This window comes from Carassius auratus, chromosome 10 (genome assembly GCF_003368295.1).
Source record: "Carassius auratus strain Wakin chromosome 10, ASM336829v1, whole genome shotgun sequence".
NCBI classification, from domain to species: Eukaryota; Metazoa; Chordata; class Actinopteri; order Cypriniformes; family Cyprinidae; genus Carassius; species Carassius auratus.
In genome coordinates this window covers 14069577-14087487 of record NC_039252.1, presented here as the reverse complement: position 1 = coordinate 14087487, position 17911 = coordinate 14069577, and the positions used below count along the sequence as shown (strand labels likewise).

At 37.8% G+C, this 17911-nt stretch overlaps 1 protein-coding gene across 2 annotated transcripts in view; it reads right to left on the bottom strand.

Annotated features, from left to right (window-relative positions):
• Positions 1–231: 231 nt before the first annotated feature.
• Positions 232–17911, bottom strand: part of LOC113109949 (relaxin receptor 2-like) — a 52152-nt gene continuing 34472 nt past the window's right edge. For both annotated transcript variants that reach the window (XM_026273852.1, XM_026273853.1), the window contains exons 8-18: positions 15305–15376; positions 13421–13495; positions 10584–10655; positions 6701–6772; positions 6456–6527; positions 5917–5988; positions 5745–5816; positions 5402–5631; positions 2715–3125; positions 1916–2134; positions 232–1447 (exon numbers count right to left, since the gene is read on the bottom strand). In XM_026273852.1, coding sequence (XP_026129637.1) covers positions 1182–1447; positions 1916–2134; positions 2715–3125; positions 5402–5631; positions 5745–5816; positions 5917–5988; positions 6456–6527; positions 6701–6772; positions 10584–10655; positions 13421–13495; positions 15305–15376 — 1633 coding nt within the window. In that variant the 3' untranslated portion in view covers positions 232–1181. The remainder of the gene's footprint in view (positions 1448–1915; positions 2135–2714; positions 3126–5401; positions 5632–5744; positions 5817–5916; positions 5989–6455; positions 6528–6700; positions 6773–10583; positions 10656–13420; positions 13496–15304; positions 15377–17911) is intronic.

The window sequence follows — 17911 nt, the reverse complement described above, 5'->3', positions numbered from 1 at the left end:
GTGTGATATACATTATGAAAAAAACAAACATGAGAATTTGACAAAGATCACTCATTCATGATAAATTATAAACAATCAACATGCTTTTTTACTAAGATTTTAAAATCTCTGTGTCATTGTGACTTTTTTCTTTTAAGGTAAGTGGTTGCAATAAATTTATTTTAGCTACATTTAAATACATTTAGTTGACTAACTTTCAACATAGACATTGTTTTTTTTTAATGTAGCTAAAATAAATTGTTTGCAACCACTTACCTTAAAAGAAAAAAAGTCACCTTATGAAAATGTAATATCATTTGTTTCAGTGTACAAGGATATCCTTGGCTCACTAGTGTCACTGGTTGATGAACTTCTGCAGATTTTCAATTATCTATTGCTTGTTAAATTGTTAAATCTGACTTTGAATATTTGTTCACATTTTTCCAAAAATCTAACTTATAAATAGTCTGCATGAGTATAAAAATAAAATGCTTTAGCATCATTGTAAAAAAAAAAGAAAAATAAAAAATATAAAAAAGAAAAAAAAATAACTGAATGATATGCACCACTTTATCTTGTTTGCATGCTTCTGTTCAGTCAGGAATGATTTACTTTGTTGACCAACCAACTTTGAGGCATTCCATTTAATGTTTCTTTTCTGTGAAATGGCAGAACAAATATATATATATATAAAAAAACTTTGCTGTATATTACAAATAACTTCTCAAATTCAACCTCAAAACCACATATCGAAACATTTCCATAAAACAAATGCCCTTCATGTAAATAATACTATAAAGTTCTTTGGATCCCTCTCAGATGTGCTCTGCAGTAAATACTGACAGTCTTGTGCATTGCGTTTTGTAGTCATTGATTTTCTTCTTGTAAAGCTTTTGAGACAAACAACAAGCCCAGCTCAGGGGCTGTAAGCCAAACATGGCGTTTAGGAAGGAAATGGACGCTGGAGGGGTCTGAGGCTCTCGTCTAGCTAAAGTGATCAAAAATACTTCTCCTAATGGAGAAAACAGTGAAGCTAGAGTCATGTGTCTAAAAAGAGCACTATATACTGGAACCAAAACGGCAAGAATCACAGTTCCATTCTTCAACTAAACTGTTTCAGCAAAGACTGTCAATTCTCCTGTCTGAACACAGATAATGATTATGATAGGCTACAGTATAAAACCATTTACTCATTGACTCTTTCACCCATATTGGTTATCCATGTTTGTCAAAGACAGTCGTGGCAAGGAAATTTTTGCAGGGTATTCTGCATTGCGAAAGGGCTCCATGTAGATGGTGGAGCTGGTGAGACTCTTACGGACTTTCTTTGACAAAGAGCGCCGCTGCCACTGGCAAAGGAGAAGCTCCACCTGTTCTCTGAAGAAGCTGGTGGTCAGGGTGTAGAGGATGGGGTTAAGAGCGCTGTTGATTGGAAGAATGAATATCACCACCCAGGAGTTTATTGTCCCTGCAGAGATATACATAGGGCATTCATGTTAACAACAGAAAAGCTGACTGTACTGATAATCTTAACATCTGTAATACACTGAGACAGAGATAGCTGGATCATTTTTACAAAAATGAATTTGTTTTCCATTTGTGCATACAAACAACAAAAAACACTGAAATTCATTTAATTTGGAAACTTAACTCATATCATTTTTGATAAATACCAAAATGTTACAGGGCTGAAGATCAGTGCAAAATGTCTAATCCCAGTCTTAGCTATCCCCACATTATTGCACTATACATTATTCACAATCAGTATTCATGAACAATATTTTCTGTAAAAACTATTTAACTAGTGTTTTCCAGCACAACAGAGGTCAAAATGCAAAATGCAAATGTATTGAAATACTGATCAAGAAACTTGCATGTTTAAAAAATTAAAAATGAATAAGTAATAGTTCCACCAGACGATATACAGATAACATACCTGGAATCTCAACTTTTAGCAGAGAGAGTGTTTTGACCAAAAATATGGGTATCCAGCAGAGGGCATCAGAGAACACAATAAAGAAAAAGCGGTTGGCCACGGCCACATCTTTGTGTAGCCGACTGCGCACATCTGTGGCATTGATGCCGGTTTTATAAATGGAACAGAACATGCTGGAATAGGAAATGACAATCACCAAAAACGCCACCAGATTAAGACCTGTAAATACATAATAGACAAATATTTCAGGATGTGCATGATTGAATTGTGGATTATCAGTTTAGGTGACTAGACATCCCTATGGTTTCATGAACTACAAGTTTAAAAGAATGGCTTATTTGAATCTTTTGTAATATTATAATTTTTTTACTGTCACTTTTTTAACAATTTTATGCATTCTTTCTGAATAAAAGTATTAATTTCTTACAAAAAAAAAAAAAAAAAAAAAAAAAAAAATCATTACCTGCCCCAAACTTTTGAATTGTAATGCATCACAGTAAAGCCATATTAGAATGATTTCTGAAGGTTCATGTGACTCTGAACACTGGCAGTAATGACAAATTCAAATTCTTATCAAATTCAATAAAAGAAGTAATAATCAAATTCTTGATGCTTCAAAATATTTTGATCAAACAAATTCAGCCGCTGTGAGTATAAGAGACTTAAAAAACAATAACAAAAAAATCTTAATTATTTCAAACTTTGACTGGAAGTATATTTTACATTCATAGAATAATTAAAATTACTAAATACATGAAAAACACATTAGCAAACATCAAATTTGTGAAATGATTCGAACCTAGAAATATTCCTGTGGAGTATCCTTTGGCTGTTGGTTTCTCCAGCCTATCAGAGTGCAGAGGAAAACAAACTCCATTTCGCCCATAATAGTTCCCAAACAGGTCTTCATTTAGCAAGGGAACAGCTGCTATGGCGAATCCTAGAATCCAGATGAAGGCCAGAGCCAACACTGTCTGCAGCTTCCCAGGCCGCAGATGGCTAAACGGGAAGACGATGACTAGGAACTTCTCTAGTGTCAAGTAGGTGAGGAGTAGAACAGATACTTCAGAGGAGAGCATGGCAAGAAAGCCAATCGTTCGGCATTCCACGCTATCCATCCAGATCAGAGCATTCCGGTTATATTCGCCCCGAAATTTCACATCAAATATCCCCAGGAAGAAAAGATAGACTCCCATCAGACAGTCAGCAACTGGAAAACATTAAAGTGAAGGATCAAAACACTGACAGAGATCCCCAGGCATGTGATAGAGTGCTTAGCACAAATTAAAAAAAAAAACTGTTTGCTTCTACACATAAATATAATGTGTTATCTGTTTAAATATGTGCCACACAGTAAGATGGCTTTGTTTGTTCCTCATCCAAGTCCTTCAATCTTCATTTCATAACTTTACAATGAAAGTCAGCATTTGTACTGATTGTGAAATTGCTATGTCTGTATACCGTCAAGTGGCTACATGTTGGTTTTTGTCTTACTCACTAGTCACAGACTAATTAAATTGATTTAAATCAGTAGTGACTAGGCCCTGCTGTATAAATTAATGTAATGGATATTAATCTTGACAGTGCAAATTCTGTTCCTCATTACCAATACAAAAACAAACTCAGTGTTACCAGAAGTGGCGTGAAGCTCCTTGCCAGTTTATTTTAGGCCTTTCTATTCTGAGGTGTGAAATATTTAATAACTGCTCATTTTCTGGTTCGCCCACAAGTCATACACGCAATTTAGGAAAACCGCAGCTGTCACGAAAGCTTATGAGAAAAGAGAACATGTTTCATATGAATAATATATAAATGCATTCTTGTTCATTATAGTTTGAAAGAGTACATCATGAATCGGAGCCAGACAACGGAAACACCATCTGTGGTAGCAGGCGATCTTTGATTCTGACAGCTTAGCGAAGGTGAGCATTCATGTCAGCAAACAGTCAACGGTAAAGGCCAAGCTCCTGTTCCCACTGAACACAGTGAAGCGGCTGAGATTAGCAGAACAAGCAGACTGTGCAGAGACTGTGAACTGTGAATGTGACACCAGCTAATAACATCCCTCTGTGATCACAATGACCTTTACCTGACACGTCTTAGGAAGAGAGTAGTTCCTGCAGCTCAACAGGACAATCATTTCATTATTTTGTCTGCATACTGGACTTACAATTTAATTATATTCAATAAATTAATAATTAATATGGACAATAAAAAGTTGCATAAATCAAATTAATATCAAATCTAATTCATTGCACTCCTATACACTTTTTAATTGAATGTATTATATGTAAAAAATAATTAATTAATAACAAAAATATGCTGTAATACAATAAATTAAAAGTCTTAGTCTTTAGCTAACATTAAGTCAGAATTCTTACATTGATTTTTAAAAAAAGTTTAAAGATTTATAATATTTTTTATTATATATTTATTAATTTATTACATTGTTTTATTACTAAGAATAATATACAAATGATAAAAATGTAGTATCAAAAAAATAAACCCAATAACCTATCCGTGTCCTTATCTTGATGTTTGGAGAACTACATCTGCCACAGATTAAGCATTAGTAGATGTGCTTATTTTTCGGTACATCAGGAAGTGATCGGACTGTGGAACTTTCTGTAACTTTATCCTTTAAATAAGTTCCAAAATAAATATAATGTTCAAAAAATAAGATAGCTTATGAAGACGAACGAACTGTCACTTTCTTAATAGGATTACAGATGCCATGCATTAATGCTGAAGACCAAACAATCAAACATGCACAAGTACTGTATACAAACGGACACAAAAGCAATCCATATCATAATAGGCTTAACTATTGTCAGCATCCACTATACAGATAAATTCCTTTACCTATTGTTACCCTTGGCTTTTCCACTAATCCCCCCATTCATGGACGCTGCATATCTGGGCATAGTTTCTTTCCAAGAATTTTTCTTTCTATCTATCTTTTTTGCTGGCAGAATGTCTAGCCAAACTTTTTTGGAGTTATTCCAAATCTGGCCATGTGGACTTTTATGATACCGTTACAGACAGATGACAGTGTGAGTGCATGCATCTGTGTTATTATTAAAGTTATTATTATTAAATATACAAGTTTACAGAACAAAAACTAGACTGATCTGTAATGAAGTTCATTCAGTTAATTTCAATTTTATTTGGATAGTGCTTTTCACAATGCATATTGTGAAAAGCGGCTTTGCAAAAAGTGTATATATTCCCTGATACACTCAAGAAGTAATCTGTTATTTGTCAGAGTTGTATCCATTTGGTTGTAGTAGCTATAAGGGAATACAGGTTGCGTGGCTAGATAGCATTGTGTAACTTATGTCTACAATATAAGGTTAATATCTGACAGTTTTGTATTTTAATCCAAGACTGGCATCATCTGAGATCATCAGCTTCTTATTTATATTATTGTTTTTGCATTTGGTGTATTTATTAATCAAAATTACCAACAGTTTCAGCTGTACTTACAACACAGGACTTTGATGCAGGCTGCATGCAGGTTGTTCTCTGCTCTAATGAAGGAGCGCATTCCGATAACAAAGAGATTCCCGAAGCAGGTGATGAAGGCCATAACCCAGACGGACACCCGCAGAACATGGCTGGCTAACAGGTCTTCCACTGATGAAATGCCATCTGTATTAGGTTTACATTTCCGTACATGTGGGGCATAGGAACAATACTGAAAATCCTTAAAATATCTAAAAAATAAAATAAATTAAAAAAAGACAAAAAATGCACAAATAACACATTACAAGCTGAGCGTCCTACTTATGTAGTTTAATAAGCAGACCACACAATGAGAAGTACGTACATGTGGGACAAGTTCCCCATGGGAAGAAACATCTTGGTGGATATTTTAGGAATCTCAATGCCCTCCAGACTTCTGTTAAACGCACATGAATGTTGTATTTCATGTAACACCTACTAATAGGGTCTTAAAAGGCATTCTTTTGAAAGGCAGGTCATGCAGTGTTGATACTTACAGAGACTGAAGTTGGACTAGGTGATCGAAGTAGCTGGCATGAATATGGAGTGAAGGATTATGGGATATGTTCCTGCAAAGTCAAATGGAATATGTCAGCCAAAAAGGTTCATTCTGATTATTTCCTGGTCAAATTCCAAATCTGTTTTTCTTTAAACACAATGTTTTAAGGTTAAAAAAGGGCATGAAACACTAATCTGCTAAATTCAAAGTCTTCTGAAGACCATCAGTTTTTTGGCATCAATAACGTCAACACACCATTTTTTATCTAAATGCAGATGTATGCTACAAATGGGCTTTGGTGAGGTTTTAATACAGCTATAATACTTTTATTGTGCTTTATTTTGGGAGGTTGACAGCTCTCAAATGTAGACTTGTTTGTTTCATGGAAGAAGTAACAACACACAGGCTTGGAAGGACATGAGGGTAAAAGAATGACAGAATTTTTCATTTTGGGGTGAGATATCCCTTTGTTTCAAAGTATTGTGGTGTATTCAACACTTTTGAAATAAAGATGTGACTGATATGTGCATGACTCACAGTTTCTGCAGATATTGTAAACTCCTGAAAGTGTTTTTAGGAAGATCGGAAATTCTGTTGCAAGACAAATCTCTGTAAATAAAAAAATTTATAAGAAGAAACAAATACATCATTTAGATAAGCGAAATAAATGTGCATAGAAAGAGATCTCAATTATGATGTCAGTGCATAACATTTAAACAAAGTTATCACTTTCAAATCATAAGATTTCACATCCTCTCCAGATTATGTGCCACAGTACTCACAGTTCAACCAAAGATCCAAGAGAATGAAAGGTGTTTTCTGGAAGGATCTTGATTTTATTGTCATGCAGTGATCTGGGCATAAAAAATTATGAGAGAACAAAATTAATGTTACTTTCCAATGAGACTAAACTACACCACTGGCCTGTGAAACAGCCAGATGATAACGAAATCTTACCGCTTTCTCCAGCTTATTTTTCCAGCAAGGGCAAGCTGACCCTATTTGCAGAGATACCCATCTTGCCATGAAAGTCTCATTTAAGATATGTCTGACACTTCCCCACATCTATTACAATAGAGAAAGGCACGTCTAAATAAACTAATAGAACCTTGCGAAACGTCTGGAAGGGGTATTGTTGTCAGTTTCAGAGATGTCGGTCTGTCCGCAGAACACTGACAGAATCGTTCTGTCTTCACACCATTCCTGGGACCCTTTCTGCTTTCAACTTCAACAGTTTTAGGAGGAAATCAAGACTATGGCAGCTCTATAGCTTTTCTTCAAGTAATATCAGTTGTATCAAACATCATGGTAACGCTTCATTTTAGGGACCAATACTCACTATTAACTAGTTGCTGCATATTACTAGAATATTGGTTGTTTATCAGTACTTATAAACCACAAATTAATGCCTTACGTTGCATGACCATATTTTCGATCCTTTAATCCTACCCCATAACTAAACTTAACAACTACCATATTAACTATTAGTAAGCAGCAAATTAGGAATTTGTTCAGGGAAAACGCTTCGTTAACAGTGAATAATAGTGAATGTCAAGTGTTATAACAAGTATCAGTTAGCTTAATGCATTAAATGTTGTAAGGTTTTTTTAATTACATAAATAAAAAGAAAACAAATACAATAGAAAAAGAATAGAGCAAGCTAGTGTTAGAGGCTTTTTTGCTTTTGCTAATTATATAATAAATAAAAAAGAAAAGAAGATTAGAGAAGCAAGTGTTCGTTTTTTTTTTTTTTTTTAAGAAAGCAAGCAGTAAATAAATAGAGTGCAAGTCTAAAGGGGAGAGTTTTTTATTTTGATAAAGAATAGAATTAGAACAGAGAGTGCTCCAGTTAGAGAGTCAAATAAAGATGGAAGAGATGTTTTTAGCCAATTCTTGAAGATGGCTAAGGACCTAGCTGCTTGGATTGAGATAGGCAGGTCATTCCACCGGGAGGGAACATTTAATTTAAAAGTGATTTTGTGCTTCTTTGGGATGGCCCAACAAAGCTACGTTCACTTGCAGAATGCAAGCTTCTAGAGGTCACATAAGTCTGAAGTAATTAAGTTAGGTAAAGGGGTGCAGAGCCAGTGGTGGATTTGTAGGCAAACATTAATGTCCTGAATTTTATGCGAGCAGCTATTGGTAGCCAGTGCAAATTAATAAACAGAGGTGTGACATGCATTTTTTTCGTCTTGTTAAACACGAATCTTTCTGCCAGGCTCTGGATTAATTGGAAAGGTTTGATAGAACTTGCTGGAAGACCTGCCAAAAGAGCATTGCAATATTCCAGCCTGGACAGAACAAGAGCTTGAACAAGGAGTTGTGAAGCATGTTTTCCGAAAGAAAGGGCCTGATCTTCTTGATGTTGATTAAAGTAAATCTGCAGGACCAGGAAGTTTTAACAATGTGCTCTGAGAAAGTCAGCTGATTACCAATCATAACTCCAAGGTTTCTGGCTGTTTTTGAAGGAGAAGTGTTTAACTGCATGGTGAAATTGTGATGAAATTATGAGCTTCATGGAACCACAAGCAGTTCTGTCTTGGCAAGGTTGAGTTGAAGGTGATGGTCCTTCATCTAGCAAGAAATGTCTGTTAGACAATCTGAGATGCAAGCAGATATCGTCGGATCATCAGGATGCAATGAGAGGTAGAGTTGAGTGTCATCAGCATTGCAGCGGTATGAAAAGCCATGTTTCTGAATGACAGAACATAGTGATGCCATGTAGACAGAGAAGAGAAGTGGTCCAAGATCTGAGCCCTGAGGCACCCCAGTAGTTAAATGTTGTGACTTGGACACCTCACCGCTCCAAGATATCTTGAAAGACCTATCTGAGAGATAAGACTCAAACTACTGGAGTGTGGTTCCTGAGATGCCCTTTGCCAATAGGGTTGACAGGAGGATCTGCTGGTTAACCGTGTCAAAAGCAGCAGACAGATCCATTACTGCAAGATAAGTATTGAAGATTTGGAATCTGCTCTCGCCAGTTTTAGGCCTTTAAAAACTGAGAGCAATGCAGTCTCAGTTAAATGTCTACTTCCGAAACCAGACTAGTTGCTTTCAAGGAGGATGTTCTGTGTGAGAAAGGTAGAGAGTTGGTTGAACACTGCTCGTTCAAGTGTTTTTGCAATGAAAAGAAAAAGGAAAACTGGTCTGTAGTTCTCTAAAAGAGATGGGTTAAGGCTGGGTTTCTTAAGTAGTGCAGTTATACAAGCCTGTCTAAAACACCAGTGTGAAGTGATGCGTTAATGATGTGAGTGAGTGCAGGAACAACTGCAGGAGAAATGGCTTGAAGGAGATGAGATGGAATAGGATCAAGCGGTAGGGTAGTAGTAGCAGGATTATTAGAAAGGATGAGTTCGGAGACTTCTGCCTCAGAGAGTGAAGAGAAGGATGTGAACAAGTGTATGTTTGTTGGTAAGATGTTCAAACGTATATATATATATATATATATATATATATATATATATATATATATATATATATATATATATATTTAATAGGTCTTTAAATTAATTTAAAAACAAATATGAATTACAGGGGTGTAACGGTACATGTATTCATACCGAAAAGTTCTGCTGCGGTTCTTTAGATTAGGTACATGTGCACTGAACAAATGCGGCATTGTTTTACCACTGCACAAGTGAAATATCATCGGAAATTTCCAGATTTATATATTGTAACTTTTAATAAGAATCAAAGTATCGTCTTTCAAATTATGTCCATTTTATTTCAGGAAATAAAATAACAAATGCTGTTTTGACAGTCTCTGATGTGGCGAGACAGATCACTTTATAAACACCTCAGTTCAAGCGGCAGCGTGGAGTTCTGTTACTACTAGTTTTAAGGTGAAAAAAACATGAATGAACATTAAATGCCTCATGTAATCATCTAATATACTCACTATATTTTACTTTACCTGTTAGTGATGTCTTAATTATTTAATTCATGTTTAAATAAATCTGTTATGACAGCCACTGTGTAAATGAATATATTTTAACAACAAATAAAAGGTTTTATAATTTAGAAGTTAATTTAAAATCTGCATTATGTGCAATTTACATTTTTGTATTAAATTTTTAAGTTGAGTGTTTATTATATAAAAAATAAATATTAATTAAATTTAAGGGTTACAGTAAAAAAGGGCTCCCTAAAGTTTAGATCATAAGAGAGGCATTTTTATCCCTAATGAAATTTGTATTATAATTGAATTCATTTAAAAAAGGAAAACCACTGTTCAGTAAACAAGAAAAAAAGCTATTCTGTGTTTAATTTACTCCACTGCTGCACAAAAAAATTTAATTAAGATGATTTCAACACATGCTAGACTTCATTCTCTACAAGGGAATCAAGCATGGTTCTTCACTTGTAAAAGACACATGCAGACATAACCTCACATGCTGATGACTAACCAAGAAAAAGCATTTCCTTTTTTTAGAAATATTAAACTGAGGATAAAAAAAAACATGTCTGAGATCCAAAATCGACATCTTAAACTAAAACAGACATTTGTACCACATTCAATTAAATTTACTATTAAATGAAACTCACTGCCATGTTGCCATTTTAAATTGTGATGCTGGCATCAATATATGTATAGCCATCATGTAAAACAATGAAAGTTACAGTGGATTTTAGCTGAGGGTAAATACAAGTAAAAACACTTACAGCACTGTGAGCTCGGTGCAGGTCTTCAGAGAGGAATAATTCAAGAACTCAACATGGTTCTCAGCGAAGTCCCTTCAAGGAAAGATAAGCCAACGAAAAGAAAAGATAAAAAAAATTCTGTAAATTAAAAATACATATAAATCCTGACTTCAGGATATGAGAAGAAGACAACGTGTACACTGACGACTGGGAGAACTCATCTCTCTGCCTGCAACAGAAAAATTTGATCAAGAGCCACAGGTGCTTGACATGAATAATCAGCTTGCCTCATGAAGGCCCACATCAAAATTGTTCATTCAGCGAGCACCTCGTCGAGAGGAGGAGCCTGAATTTGATGGTACTGCTGATAGATAACTGTCAGGCTGGGCTAGCAGATGGCAAATTGTCATTCAGTGGTGAGAGTATTGCAGCACAATTTAGAGCTGTTTGCATAGGTAACGTCAGAAATCACAGCGAACGAAATGATGTCCATTGTCGGCCTCTTTCTGCACTGACTATAATTACCTGAGTGAACTGTTCACAGAAAAGCTGAAAATGAGTCCTAAGTACTTATTATGAAGAAAAAAAGCCTTGATTATTTCCTGTTATTATGAAGTCCCTCCCTCAGAAATACGCAATGGACTGAGATTGGTCAGATGGCTCAGTGTGTTGTGATTCACTAAACCACCTCTAGAATGCATTTAAACATCCCGCCCCTCAAGTTCATGATGTGCTATGGTTGTATAGTAAACAATGACGTCCTCTATATTGCTTATCAATTTAAGCCAGATTGAGACACAGAGAATTAATGAATAGGATCGCACAGAACCTGTCCAAGCACGGCTCTTAATGGTATGTTTGATTCTTACTGTCTCATACTTTTAGATTCGCTGTTGTTTGTAAATGCTACTGCTTCTGTTGGCTTTTAATATAAATTTTATTCTGATTAAAGCTTTAATACAGCACAGCATTATTTTCTATATTTAATACAATCACATCAGCATGAATAAATTGTTCAGCGTGTCATATCATCAGCTGCTGAATTGTTCGCTAGCTGGTGCTTAGCCAAGTACAGACACATTTTACAGCACTGCTCATTATAACCAATCACACATGATGCTGTAGTGCTTATGAATGCAATGACCAATCAGAGGTGTTCAGATGATTCATCGCTATGCTAAAAAAAAAAAAAAATGTTTTATTCACTCGCTCGCTGACTGAATACCTCTTTCTGGCAAATTCCGTAGTCAGAAACAACAAAGTGCGAATGTGTGTACGCATCTATAAGATAATAATTTCATAGTGTAAACAGCTTTGCTCTTTTTCTGTACAATGACAGTGTTATTAGTAGCCCAACTTGCAATGTTTTTATTCACATGAAATATAAACGTATAAAAAATATGTTATGGCATCACCCCCATATCTGTTAATTAAGTAAACAGAAAGGTTTTTATGCATAGTTAATCGATTATATTATTAGGTTGTTGACCATTGCCCACCATAGATCCACATAATGTATAAAGGTGAGAATCCACACACACACACAACTCATGCACCCTCAAAAAATTGAGTGCATGATGCCTCTGACACTAACTAATGTTAAAAAAACAAAATTGCAATCAATCACCCCTTTAAAAAAGAAAACAGTTTGTTTTGTTCTCACTAACCAGAAAAACGGGCAGATCTAGAGATTATTTTTTTATCCCCGAAAGCACTCGTTGTATCACCCGGTACCTCGTAAACATGACTTTGTTTCCAAGTAGACTGATAATAAACCCTGTGTGCCCTTACTCCAGGAAGCTACTTAAAATCTGCCAATCAGATTTAAGCTTGCCAGACACAGAAAATGCTTTCCAGTTTTGTGTGCAGTATGCATCAGACGGTCATTAATTTGGTCTTGGTCCTGTCTAAGAGAAATCAGGCTTCTAGGTAATTGCTGACTATAAAACTTGAGCGAACAGATCTTTAAAGCTTTTGAGCGTGGTCTTCTCTGGATGGTTTATCTAAGCAAAGTAACCGCTGACAGCAGCCTAAGCTATATTAAGTGGTTTTACTTGGACAGCTGTGGAATTTTGCTGATGATAAATGATTTATACTGAGTGAGATTTTCTAAATTCAAACCTACCTCATAACAAAACACTAGAGAGGATTATGATGAGGTATCATTTGTCTTGAGTTCAGAGACCGCCAACTAAGTGTTAAAGACTCTCTGTTCGTTAACGTTAGAATGACCTATTCAAATAAACCAAAGAGCCTGATGACTAATAAACTAATGGGCATGCAGGAATAAACACATGCATACAGAGAGATACATACACTTACACAGCCTTATTTTTTCTCTCCCTAAACAAGATGCACATGTACAGAAATAAATGGAATTTAACACTAAAACCTTTAACACTATTAAAGTACCATGCACAAAAACTTTTTTTTAGAAGTTTTTAGAATTAGATTTATTTAATCACAGGTAGGCTTACAGTGATGCCTTACACAACTGCAAACATAGCAGAGCTCTTTTTTATTCCTCTAATAAGCCTTTAACCTGTTGCATGTGTGCCAGAAATAAATTTACCCACTGATGCGGTCCACCACAGTGAATGGTTATCTAAAAGCCATTTTAACCAATTCAACTTTGATTCAACTTTTGTCATGTCATCCAATATTTGAAAGGGCCCATACACAACTGATGACAACTACTGGCACAGCGTAAACCAGAACCACTCTCAGAAACACATACGCTTACTGCTGATCTACTGTTTATACACTGTTTTTCATATTAGAAAAAGGTGTGGATGATTTTATTCTCTAATTTGTGTATGTATGAGGTGAAAAAAGGCTCAAAAATAGGAAATACTCACAGCCACCTGAGCAAGGGCATATGTTGACAGAGACTTGAATCGGGCAGCCACATCAGGGATGTGTTTACCATTGATCTGAAATCAAAATTTTTAAATCAACCACCTAAAATGTAAAATGTCTTGATGTGCATACTGTTACAGTGAGAAGGTCTTTAGTGCAGAAACGTAACAGCCCCCCTGCAACACTTCCTCGCATGACTAAATCAGTTTCAGAGAAAAACAATCAAGGCTTTCTGCCAGACTAGCTGTGTGCTATTAGGTGTCCTCTGTTTCACAAGCATAATTATCTGGAAATTGTGTCTTAAATTAGTTCTTGTAAAGTGAGTTCTTAATTATTATATAATTAATTTAAAACATTAAAAAAATGAAAGAACGTCATTCATTTAGTCAGAAACACCAGGAAATAAAACATTAAACTTAAACACAAGCAATGCATATTTCATCTTATTATGCAAATTTAAAGAGTGAATTTTTCTGTACCCTTAAATGCAAGACTAATGCAGTGCTTGTTATTCAGCGCACATCTGCACAACAAATTTACAAAGTAGTATCTATTTCACAACAAATCACAAAAAAATAATATATACTTTTTTAATCAGCTCACATATTTATTTTAATGTGTACTACCTTGTTCTGTTATACATTTCTGACTATTTAGCAGTCCAGTCCCGCATCATTGTTCCCAAAGAATAATTTTCTGTAAATACAGACCCCGCAAGCTAAGCTTGTGCATATAGTGGCTAAATTGAGCCAGGCTGCTGGAAACCATTTTAGCTATACCATAATCATAAAGCAAAGTGAAATGGAGAAAACATTCTGTGTAAGCATATAATCTCTTTTGGGATGACTTCAGATATATATATTCATTTTTGAAAGGCAATCTCACAGGGGACTGTTCTTTGCAGTGATGCTTAATATCTCGATTACTAGTTAGCTGTCCCTGAGAAGACCCTGGTTTTTATTAAGGTGGAGAAAAAAATTAAACATGATTTAGTCATTCAATTATTCTTCACAAGCTGGAAGTGACATATAATGTGAAATCATGCCATATATTGCTGTTGTTTTTAGCAAAATGTCTGTAGTCCCACCGAAAAAAGGTTTGGACAGAGTCTGTAAAACACGTAAACGAAGACATTAATCAGAATAGAAAATTAATTGAGAAAGTAATCATAAAAGCAGGCAGAAAAGAGGAAAATATTAAATATAAGTAAAAACAGTGAGGACCTGGGGGTAAATGAACAAAAAGAGTTGTGATGGGAGTAAATTTCATTTTTGTATTCTAGTCATCTCTGGCACAGCAGTGGAACTGGAAGCCAGAGGACATTTTCAGCAATATTAAAGACATTCTGATGAGGAATTATGATAACGAATTTCCTACTACTTGTAAAAATGGCTGCACAATGGCCTTCAGGCAACCCACATGTTGAAATATAAAATGTAAAATGTGTTTGCAATCTTGTGGGTTCAGACAGTTCTGTGTTAAGGTGAAAAGATCAAAAAGTTGTCTCAGAGATAGTTTGTTGCAGAAACTAAATTGTTTCAGGGTCTGTGAGCTGTAGATTGCTTTAGCTGTTTCTTGAACAACAAGGTGCCTTTCTGTTGACTTGTAACTGAAAAGTACTGCTAATCATTTCAAATAATTTGGCCATTGTGCCATTGCATTGATTTAGTGCACAGAAACAAGCAAACAAAAGTAGGAAAAATATAAAAAATAATGCTCAACTATAACTTAATAAAACACGTCAGACAGTAGGATCAGAAACAGGGACAAGCTTCATTAAATGTGACCTTTTCCTCAAAGAGATAACAGTAAGTACAAGCTGATTAAATGAAATTCCACAATGAGAATGACTATAAAATATTTTAAAACAGCAAGATACTTACAGAAATGTCAGCGACCTCAGACCGATGAAAGTATCATAGGTGACACTTTTAACTGGATTGTGATCCAGTACTCTGAGGGGGGAAAACATAATAATGAAAAGTCTTTTACAAAATGTTAAACAAAGAAATACCTTGTTAGAATGTCAGATTTCAAATATCTCGATGCCACTTGTTCTAGTACTGCATGAATCTGCTCAACCTTTGTCCGTGTTTGGCAATCAACAAGCTACCCAAATATTTCTCAGCTACTTTCTGCAAAACCACATTCTATTTTCTGTACTAGTCAGTGCTATTCCACAGACCACATCTTTTCTGTGCGATTATGCTTATTATTCTGATTATTAATTTAATTAAGCATTATATTTTTTTGCATCATATTTACCAAGGGAGAAAGTGATTCTCCAAAACATCTATGATAAAAAATAAATAAAATGTGTAAAAAATATATTGTACTAAAATGTATTGTAATAAACAAAATAAAATAAAAAGTAAATAAAATATTAAAAAATCCATCCATCCATCCATCCATCATCTTCCGCTTATCCGGGGCCGGGTCGCGGGGGCAACAGTCTAAGCAGAGACGCCCAGACTTCCCTCTCCCTAGCCACTTCCTCCAGCTCTTCCGGGGGGACCCCGAGGCGTTCCCAGGCCAGCCGGGAGACATAGTCCCTCCAGCGTGTCCTAGGTCTTCCCCGGGGCCTCCTCCCGGTGAGACGTGCCTGGAACACCTCCCTGGGAAGGCGTCCAGGAGGCATCCGAAATAGATGCCCGAGCCACCTCAGCTGGCTCCTCTCGATGTGGAGGAGCAACGGCTCTACTCTGAGCTCCTCCCGAGTGACCGAGCTTCTCACCCTATCTCTAAGGGAGCGCCCAGCCACCCGACGGAGAAAGCTCATTTCGGCCGCCTGTATCCGGGATCTTGTCCTTTCGGTCATGACCCACAGCTCATGACCATAGGTGAGAGTAGGAACGTAGATTGACCGGTAAATCGAGAGCTTTGCCTTACAGCTCAGCTCCTTCTTCACCACGACAGACCGGTACAGCGACCGCATTACTGCAGAAGCTGCACCGATCCGTCTGTCAATCTCACGTTCCATCCTTCCCTCACTCGTGAACAAGACTCCAAGATACCTGAACTCCTCCACTTGAGGCAGGAACTCTCCACCAACCTGAAGTGGGCAATCCACCCTTTTCCGACTGAGAACCATGGCCTCGGACTTGGAGGTGCTGATTCTCATCCCAGCCGATTCACACTCGGCTGCAAACCGTCCCAATGCACGCTGAAGGTCCTGGTCTGAGGATGCCAACACGACAACATCATCCGCAAAAAGCAGTGACGAAATCGTATGGTCCCCAAACCGGACACTTTCCGGCCCTTGGCTGCGCCTAGAAATTCTGTCCATAAAAATTATGAACAGAACCGGTGACAAAGGGCAGCCCTGCCGGAGTCCAACATGCACCGGGAACAGGTCTGACTTACTGCCGGCAATGCGAACCAAGCTCTTGCTCCGGTCGTACAGGGACCGAACAGCCCTAAGTAGGGAGCCGCCGACCCCATACTCCCGGAGCACCCTCCACAGGATGTCGCGAGGAACACGGTCGAATGCCTTCTCCAAGTCCACAAAACACATGTGGACTGGTTGGGCAAACTCCCATGAACCCTCCAGCACCCTGGAAAGGGTATAGAGCTGGTCCAGTGTTCCACGACCGGGACGAAAACCACACTGTTCCTCCTGGATCCGAGGTTCCACTATCGGCCGAATTCTCCTCTCCAGTACCCTGGCATAGACTTTTCCAGGGAGGCTGAGAAGTGTGATCCCCCTATAGTTGGAACACACTCTCCGGTCCCCCTTCTTGAAAAGAGGGACCACCACCCCGGTCTGCCAGTCCAGAGGTACTGTCCCCAACCGCCATGCGATGTTGCAGAGGCGTGCCAGCCAAGACAGCCCCACAACATCCAGAGACTTGAGGTACTCGGGGCGGATCTCGTCCACCCCCGGTGCCTTGCCACCGAGGAGCTTTTTAACTACCTCGATGACTTCAGCCCGGGTGATGGACGAGTGCCCCTCCGAGTCCCCAGCCACTGCTTCCTCAACGGAACACAAGTCGGTGGGATTGAGAAGATCCTCGAAGTATTCCTTCCACCGCCCGACGATATCCCCAGTTGAGGTCAACAGGTGCCCATCTCTACTGTAAACAGTGTTGGTAGGGCACTGCTTCCCCCTCCTGAGGCGTCGAACAGTTTGCCAGAATCTCTTCGAGGCCAACCGATAGTCCTTCTCCATGGCCTCACCGAACTCCTCCCAGGCCCGAGTTTTTGCCTCCACGACTACCCGGGCTGCAGTCCGCTTGGCCTGCCGGTACCCGTCAGCTGCCTCCGGAGTCCCACAAGCCATCCAGGCCCGATAGGACTCCTTCTTCAGCTTGACAGCATCCCTTACTTCCGGTGTCCACCACCGGGTTCGGGGATTGCCGCCTCGACAGGCACCGGAGACCTTACGGCCACAGCTCCGAGCAGCCGCAGCGACAATGGAGGTGGAAAACATGGTCCACTCGGACTCAATATCTCCAGACTCCCTCGGGATCCGGTCGAAGCTCTGCCGGAGG